This window comes from Loxodonta africana, chromosome 7, assembly GCF_030014295.1.
Source record: "Loxodonta africana isolate mLoxAfr1 chromosome 7, mLoxAfr1.hap2, whole genome shotgun sequence".
Classification (NCBI taxonomy): Eukaryota; Metazoa; Chordata; class Mammalia; order Proboscidea; family Elephantidae; genus Loxodonta; species Loxodonta africana.
Genome location: NC_087348.1, coordinates 25,855 through 34,701, shown reverse-complemented (window position 1 = coordinate 34,701; position 8,847 = coordinate 25,855). Strand labels below are relative to the sequence as shown.

The 8,847-nt window shown below is 54.0% G+C and overlaps 1 protein-coding gene across 1 annotated transcript; it reads left to right on the top strand.

Annotated features, from left to right (window-relative positions):
- Positions 1 to 1,650: 1,650 nt before the first annotated feature.
- On the top strand, positions 1,651 to 6,438 carry BET1L (Bet1 golgi vesicular membrane trafficking protein like). Its single transcript, XM_064287460.1, has 4 exons — positions 1,651 to 1,755; positions 3,972 to 4,063; positions 4,312 to 4,368; positions 4,657 to 6,438. The coding sequence occupies exons 1-4, from the start codon at positions 1,737 to 1,739 to the stop codon at positions 4,822 to 4,824; spliced, it is 336 nt and encodes a 111-aa protein (XP_064143530.1). The 5' UTR covers positions 1,651 to 1,736; the 3' UTR covers positions 4,825 to 6,438.
- Positions 6,439 to 8,847: the final 2,409 nt, after the last annotated feature.

Sequence of the window (8,847 nt, the reverse complement as noted above, 5' to 3'; positions counted from 1 at the left end):
CGTCACGCGCGCGGGGGAGGCCGGGACCGAAAGTGTGCGCGCCACGGGGAAGGCCTGGACGGGGCATGCGCGGCGCCGCGGGAGGGGCCTGGACGGGGCATGCGCAGAGCCGCGGAGAGGTCCGGGTGGTCTTGTTGGCCTTGACGTCGACTAGGCTACGAGACCCGGCTTGGTTATCGGCTGACCTCGGAGTCCGAGTCGCTCAGTGCAGAACCATGGCCCACCCCCCGACTGCTCCTTGGGCCAGAATTTCCAACAGGAGAGGGCCTCGTCCCCCCACCCGCGACACGCACACACTAACGCCCTTCTTGATCCACCGAACGAATGGGAGGGGGACAACCGAGGTGGAACTTTGTAGTCCTGGGGCCAATTGGTTTGATAAACAGGATTTTGTTGAGCTCCTATTTCATGCGAGGTGCTAGGGTCCCTGCCTTTCTGAAGTTCGTCTTCCAGAGAGGAAGACAGACCAGGAAAAACAAATGACTGGGCGGTCATAAGTGCCATGATTCAAAAAGCAGCCAAGAGTCCTGTGATCTCCAGTGCATGGTGGGCGGCAAAAGGCTCTGAAGAAGTGACCCTCTTGCTGAGACGAATGACAAGAACAGGGGCCAGGAAAAGGCCTGAGAGGGGTCGTTCAAGGCAGAAGGAATAGCTTGTCCAAGAGTGGGAATGACCGTGGTGGGATGGGGAAAGGAGGTTACCGTTGGAGCTGAGACGAGGGGTAGTGGGGAAGAGGTCAGGGATGAAGAGGGGAGCCTGACCGTGTGCGGCGATTTCCTCCATGTGTAACCCAGACCTGGTGCCCAGCCTGGACGCGGTTTTCTTTTTGTGTAAAACAGGAATAATAAAAGTGCCCGTCTCAATGGGTTATCATGAGGGTTAAATGCATTTAAGTGCAAAGCACTCAACGTAGTGTTTGGCACACAGAAAATGGTCCGTAACGGTGGCTAACTTATAAATACGGCGCATCCACCCATCTATTCTTTCAATAAACATTGAGCATCTACTTCGTGCCAGGCCCTTTGTTAGGGACAAAGTTCAAAGTCCCCACCTATCACCAATACCCCTATTCCTTGCTTTATTTTTTCCACGATTCTTCACGCCTCTACTTTAACAAACACACAGAGCTTCCTCGGTGCAGGCACTGTCCTAAGCACTGTCAGCTCTGTAGATGCGAGCTGGTGTGCAGAGGTTAACGAACCCCAGGCCACACCAGGGCGATGCTGTCCCTAACGCGCCGCAGCTTTGGCTTGTCTGTGGCTTGTCTGCAGCACTAGGACGGTGGGCGCCCCGGTCGCGGAGCCCGGCCCAGAGCGGAGCGCAGGCAGGCAGGCGGGACGCCACCCGCACTTAGCCTGTAAAAGCTGCCCGGTGTTTACTGGCTAGCCTGGCGCTACGTTACTGCCTGATGCACCTCTGGTTGGAGTAACCGAGAGAAGAGCCTTTCGGGGACCATGATTTGCCATTAAAAATAGAAGGCAACCAAGCGGTACCAAAAGCAAACAACCCCGCCGCGCCCCCATTTCGCGGGCGCTGAAGCCAACTTGAAATCACTTCCGCCTCCTTTCAGCCGGAAGTCGAGCGAGGCTCTGGCGGAAGGGGCGGGGCTGTGGCCTGTCGGGGCGGGGCCACGGCTCAGTGGGGGCCGGAAGCCTCTTCCGGTGCCCAGTGCCACGTCCGTGAGGCGGCGGCGGCGGCCCAACCGGGGACCGAGGCCCGGGCCGGAACTGGGCGCGATGGCGGACTGGGCTAGAGGTGCGCGCCGGGAAGCACGGCTGTTGGAACCGGGGGGCGGGGCCGGAACCGGGGCGACACCGCGGGAGCGACCCCGCCGCGGCGGGCGGAGCCGGGGCTCCGGGGCCTCCCCGGGCGGGAGCGGGCCGCACTCCGCGGGCGCTGAGGGCCCTGCCGCTCGGTCCCGGCCGCAGAGCGTACCCCGCACCCACTCGTGCGGCGCCCAGGACCCCTGGGGCCTAGGATGGGGCCTCGGACGGGCCACCCGGCGACTGTCCGAGAGGCTGGTGCGAGGACCCGTGAGCCTCCGAGTCGAGGCTGTGCGGTGGGAGGGTCCAGACAGGCCGTGTACCGACTCGGTGTTCCCGTCTGTTAAGCGGGGCCGTGTACCGACTCGGTGTTCCCGTCTGTTAAGTGGGGTTCTGATACCTGTCCCATTGGACTGTCCTGACGCGTAAAGGCGTAGAGAACATGAAAGATGCCTCGCACAATTGGCTCTCCTTCCCCGGGTGTAAAATGGTGTGGCGGGGCCTCTGACCTCCTCTGACTTCACAAGTGGGAAGGAGAAAGGTCAGCACCAGCAGCACAAGGCTGATTGCGTTGAGGTGGAGGTCAGACATGCCTCCACCCATCAACCCGTTTACCAATTCTGACACCAGCTGCCCCTCCCACGGCACTCTGTACTCCTCTGTTGGGTTCGATAATTGGTTGCAATGACCACACAGGACTCATAGACTCGTAGGTAGTTAAGGTTTGTTAGGGAAGTAATGGGTTACAATTCAGGATCAGGAACGCTCAGGATACAGTTCTGGGATCAAGACAGCCTCTTTGCCACAGGTCTTTCTCTGCCCCCCGCCCCCCCGCCCCCCCGCCTCTGACCTGCTCATCCAAGTGTTACAAAGCTCTTTTAGCTTTGCCAGCGAATACCTGGAGGCACCCCAGTCCGCCAGGAAGCCTTGTGCCGGAAGACGCTTAGCTCTCTGGCTCTGTGGGTGGGCAAGCCCACTGCACCGTCTCCTGCCAGTCTCCTGGTTCTGCTGCCTCTGCTGCCACTGCTTCTTGCTATCTCCAGTGTTAACAGCTCTCTCTCTCTGTCTTCGGGGTCCAGGACGTTCCCAGAGCAGGGATCCCGGGTCCAAAGGATGCGCTCCACTCCTAGCTCTTTTTTGGTGGTAGTGAGAACCCCACTCTGCTCTGGAATTGACTGCTTGTTTAAGTCCAGCTGGATGGCAAAACTGACCAGTCCCCTTATTAGGGTTTTATATACCTTATTAGCATGATCACACCTCCGTAGGGTCCTGTGCACCTTATTTGTATGATCAGTAAGCTATCCAATTCTCTTGGCAGGTCATAAGCACCTTATTTGCAGTTACAAAAACTGTTGACTAGAAGGGCCATATTAAGCGATTCACTGTACTGCAGCAGGGGTCTTTACACGTCATTCCTGTGGGGCTGTGCTGCACTCCAGTGAGTCACGTAGACGTCGTTGACCCAGGTGCGTGAGGTGTGCGCGGGGCGACGATTCTCATCCACCCGCTGTGATGCGAATCCTGCATCTCCTGGCCCAGCCCCAAAGTGGAGAGTGGAAAATGGGTTTGCCAGGTCACAGGCAGTCACCATGGGGAGCAAACCCAGTGCACAGACCCAGCTATGCCCTCGGGGTCAGGTATCTCAGCTCCTGACCATTCCCATGTGTGAAAGGCTACCCAAGGTCCCCGGCCACCTGTCACCTCTTCAGGACCCAGCTCATGGCCGCCCACACAGGAGCTTCCCTGTACCCTCCAGGGGTCCTTCCAGGTTGCTCTTGAGGATTGTCTGGTGAACATAAAGGACACACAGGCAGGTGTTGTGTCTTCCCAGTACCCCTGGGCTTGGTCCAGGTCCTGGCAGAGTCAGGTTAGAAAGTGCTGGTTGGACAAGCCCGTCGGGGGCACACGGGGGGGCGTTCCATGCGTCCTGCCCGGGCATGTACATGGGATGTGCACTCGCACGTTGTTGCACAGATTGTCCTATGGGAAAGACCTGCGGGCCTCACACTGGAACCTAGACTAGGACACACCTGCCCAGCAGGTTAGGACCCACACCTGCCCAGCAGGTCACAGATGGAGGGGACTCAGGCCCACTGACATGTCTACCTGGGTCCAGTGGGATGAATGAAGGCGCAGAGAGTCAGCTCCCCGACTTCCAGGGTTGGGGCTTCCACTGGTGATGCGATCCCTTCCTCTCTCTCTCTGCAGCTCAGAGCCCTGGGGCTGTGGATGAAATTCTGGACCAGGAGAACAAGCGGATGGCAGACCACCTGGCCTCCAAGGTCACCCGGCTCAAGTCGGTCTGTGCAGTTGTGGGCAGGACCTGAGGGAGGGCAGCCAGCTAGGGGGGGGTTCCAGGCAGTGTATCCCTCTCTTCACCCCATCCATGCTTACCTACCACACAGGTTCTGGGTGACACCTGACCTTGCCAGCGGCACCCATGTCCTGCCGGTTTGCTGGCAAGGTCTGGCTAGTCTTGCAGGGAGGGTGGGGACCGCCCACTCTTTGTGGCCCTGGCCTGAGCCTGCCCTCTCTGTGCCCTGACCAGCTGGCCCTGGACATTGACAGGGATGCAGAGGACCAGAACCACTACCTGGACAGCATGGTAGGGGCCTACAGCCTTCCCCCGCTCAGCTGTGCCCCCTGCCCACACCCTGTGTTTGGCTTGTGCCCACCCTCCCGCATGGTCATCTCTGATCCCCACATACCAGTCCCTGCCCCGTACCCTCTCCATGCCCCGCACCCCGTAGTACCTGTCCTGTACCCCCATCCCTGCCCCCGTGCCCTGCTCTGTCCCCCCACCCTCCGTCTACCCCTCACCTTTGTCCCTGCCCTACACCCCTCTATCCTGCACTCTGTCCCTGCCCCCCATGTGACGGACAGCTCCCCCTAGGACTCAGATTTCTCAAGTGTGACGGGCCTGCTCACTGGGAGTGTGAAACGCTTCTCTACAATGGCACGGTCTGGACGTGACAACCGGAGACTTCTGTGCGGCGTGGCTTTGGGCCTGCTCGTGGCCTTCTTCATTCTCTCCTACCTTCTGTCGAAGGCAAGGACGTGAGGAGTGGGTTCTGGGGCTTTCCCACAAGATATCCCTTTATGGACGACTGTGAGTCAGCAGCCTTTTTTCTCTGAGGCACGTCAGCTGGTCTTTGTGTGGACGGGGCCCTCCCCTTGGGTGCTGGAGGCAGCCCCTTCTGTGATCTGAGGAGCCCAGCAAAGGTTAGGGCTAGACACGGGTTTATCATTCTGCCCATGGTGAGTCCCTGAATGGACCAGTCTCTGTGCCTGCCCTGCACCCCTCCAGTCCTCTGTGAAGCCTACCCTTGACCCTTGGGACAGGCAGGGTGTAGCCTGAGAACAAAGGAGCCGGGACTTGTGCTCCCAGGATTCGGCCCCTCCAGCCCTGAAGCTGGGCTTCTGGGTGACAAGAACAGGCTACATTCCAGGGTCGGGCAGAGCATGGGGCCCTTCCCCGTGGGGAGTCTCTTCTTTTGGGTTATAGCCAGGCTAGTACAGGGACCACCACACATCCCTCACCCCCCAGCAAGGCCTCCGTGCCTCCCACAGCGAGGCCTCGCCTGCTCCTGCTTCCCCTGGAGCTCTGTCTTGAGGCATCACTGGACCCCTACCCTCACCCCCAGCCCCTGTGCAGACCACCCTCCCTGCCCCTCTCCTGGCCTCAGGGGCTACTCAGTCGGGCCATGCTCGGCCACCACATGGCTCCTGCCACAGAGCCAGACCCCAACTCACTCGTTTTCGTGTGGGACCCTGAGGAAGAGCCTCCAGCCCTGTGCTTTGCCTGCCCCTGTCCAGTTACTCTTGTTTCCCACTCACCCCCTTACTCCAAGAACAGCACCCCGAGGTTTATCCTTCCAGAACAGCCTCGCCTCAGAAGTCCACATTGGCCTTCAGCCCCAGCCTCGGCCCCCAGCACCCCACCCAGAAGGGCAGTCCCCTTCCTCCTCTTTACGCACCTGAACTCGGTCCTCTCTTCCAAGCCACACACTGCTCCTGCCGCGGAGTGGATGGATGCTCTTGGGCTATCTTCCTGACACTCTGCTTGGCCTGGTCAGCTGCACTCCTGGGTTCCCTGCACAGACTCCCAGCCTCCTCCTCGCACCACAGGGCCGTGTCCACCGGCCCCATACAGGTGCACAGGTGCACTATACTGTAAATTGCTCCGCACCATCTGCCTAGTTATTAATAAACATAATAGTTACTAATGGAGAGAGAGTACGTATCTTATGGGAAGACGGTTGCTCTGTGAAGGGACCCAGAGCTCTGCTGAGTTGTTTCAGTGAGGTAAGGAGGAAACAGCCGTTCTCTAGTGCCAGTAAACCTAGCCCACTTTGAACGGGGCAGTAAATGATGTCCGTTGCCTACAGGGAGTTTTCCATTTTTATTACCCCTGTTTATTACCGCCTCCCCTACCTGTCGTATGTACGTGCTGTTTAGCATGTAGACATGGCTGTCCAATTAGTATTTAATCCCAGGAGAGAAGAATTTAGGCATTCTCCCAAGACGAGAACTGGGGTTTTGATGTTTCCTGACACCACCTTGTACAGGAGCCCGACTTTGGGGAACCTAGGCTGATGATGATGTATGTTGTTTTGCTTATCCCTGTCCTGTTTATTCTGTGAGTAATAAACGCCTTTTGACTTTGCCATTAGAATAGTATCTGGTCGTGTTCTGCACTAAACGGTCTTCACTGAGAACTTGTGACAAGAGTGATATTGCACCTTGGGCCCCCACAGTGGCCACCGCTACAAACAGCATGTCCAAGCCCAGTTCATCCCCCACCTGTCTGTTCCTGGACTGAGACTTCTCTGCTCCCAGGACACGGCTCAGGTGTGGGAACCAAACAGATTTTGACATTCTGCGGCCAGCCTATGCTCTGGCCTCGCTTACGTAAACCAGGGGACTTTGCATTTGGGGTGCCCTACCTGCCTCTGAGAGCTTCCATTGCTGCTGCCGCTGTCCCCTGTACCTCCGTTTCTCCTCGAAACCGCCCACCTTTTTTGGGGTCTGGATTTTAGTTCCTTTCTAATTTAATTTTTTTGATTCTCCTTCTCGTTGCGTTAGGGTGGACTCCAGGAGTGGGGAGATACTGGCCTTGTAGCCACGTGTTGGAACAGAACCTCCAAGCATGTTCTCACCCTTCCCTGCTCAGCCCTCACACACTTGGCACCTGACCCTAAGTGTATGTGGGGCTCAGGGCCAATGGAAGGCTTGGGGTTGTGCCAAGTAGGATCCAGCCACCAGGCTCTGCCCCATTATTTGTCCAGGAAAAGACAGCTTAACAATAAAAACTTGGAATAAACAGCTTCAGGAAGAAGCGACCACATGGTTAACAAACTGAATAACCTAGATGAAATGAACGAATTCTTAGAAGCACACAACCTACCTAAACTGACTCAAAGGGAAATAGAAAGTCTGAACAGACCCATAACAAGTGAAGAGATCGAATCTAATCACAAACCTCCCAGCAACAACAAAAAAGTCCTGGACCAGACGACTTCACTGGGGAATCCCCATAGAAAATAATTGGTACCAATACTGTTTAAACTCTTCCAAAAGATAGAGAAGGAAGGAATACTCCCTAATTCATTCTGTGAAACAAACAAGCCTGATACCAAAACCAGATAAAAATATTACAGGAAAAGAAAACTACAGGCCAGTAACTCTTATGAATAGAGCTGCAAAAATGCTCAACAAAATACTAGCGAACAGAATCCAACAGCATATTGAAAAAGTCATAGACAGTGACCAAGTGGAATTTATTGCAGGAACGCATGGATGGTTTAACGTTAGAAAATCAACGTAATATACTACGTTAATAGAACAGAGGAAAAGAACCACATGATCATCTCTATGGGTGCAGAAAAAGCAGTTGATAAAATCTAACACTCTTACTAGGTGAAAGCCGTAAAGAGGACTGGAGTAGAAAGACAATTCCTCAATATGATTCAGGGCGTACAGGAAAAGCCAACAGCCCACAGTATATTTAAGGGAGAAAGACAGAGCTTTCCCCTTGAAATCAGGAACAAGACAAGGGTGCCTGCCCTCACCAATTCTACAACATTAAAAATATCCTTGCCAGAGCAATAAGATAAAATATTCAGATTGGAAAAGACGAAGTAAAATCATCTCTATTCACAGATGATATACTATAAATAGAAAATCCCAAAGTTCACAAGAAAAACATCTAGAGCTAATAGAGGAGTTTAGCCAAGTTGCAGGGTACAAACAAAAATCGGTTGGGTTTCTGTACATCAGCAATAAGAAATCTGAAAGGGAAATTAGGGAAACAATTCCGTTTACAATAGCATCTAAGAGAATAATTAAGAATACATGTAAGCAGGGATGTGAAGGACTTATACAATGAAAATGATAAAACTCTGCTGAAAGACTAAAGAATATTTAAATAAATGGGAGGATGTTCCATGTTTGTTGAGTGGAAGACTTGATATTGTTAAGATGTCAGTACTACCCAAAATGATATACAGATTCAATGTAATCTTGGTCACAATTCCAACAGCCTTTACAGACAAAAAAAACAATCCTCAACTTTATATGGAATGGCAAGAGGCCCCGAATGGCTAAAGCAATGTTGAAAGAGCAGAACAAAGTAGGAGGACTCACACTTCTTGATTTTAAAGCACACTATACAGCTACAGTAATCAAAACAGCCTGGTACTGATACAACAATGGACACATAGACCAATGGAATAGAAATTCACATATCTGCAGTCAGCTGATTTTTGACAGGGGCGATAAATCCATTCAATGGGGGAAAGAAGAGTCTCTTCACTAAATGGTGCTGGGAGAGTTGGATTTCCACGTGCAGGAAAATTAAATGATCCTGCTTCACACCATACACCAGAGCAAATTCAAAGTGGATGAAGGACCTAATGTGCAAACTAAAACCTTGAAACTCTTAGAAGAAAAAGCAGGAGCAACACTTTCAGGCCCAGCTTTTAACAATGGATGATCTAATATAATAAAAGCACAAACAGCAAAAGACAAAAGAGCTCGGCTGCCAATCAAAAGGTCGGCAGTTTGAATCTACCAGCCACTCCTT

What these genes read in the sequence shown, in the direction of transcription:
- BET1L (XM_064287460.1), top strand. An exon ending in AGGTCACCCGGCTCAAGTCG is followed by an intron (nt 4,064 to 4,311) that starts GTCTGTGCAGTT and finishes TGCCCTGACCAG; the next exon opens with CTGGCCCTGGACATTGACAG. An exon ending in ACCACTACCTGGACAGCATG is followed by an intron (nt 4,369 to 4,656) that starts GTAGGGGCCTAC and finishes AGCTCCCCCTAG; the next exon opens with GACTCAGATTTCTCAAGTGT.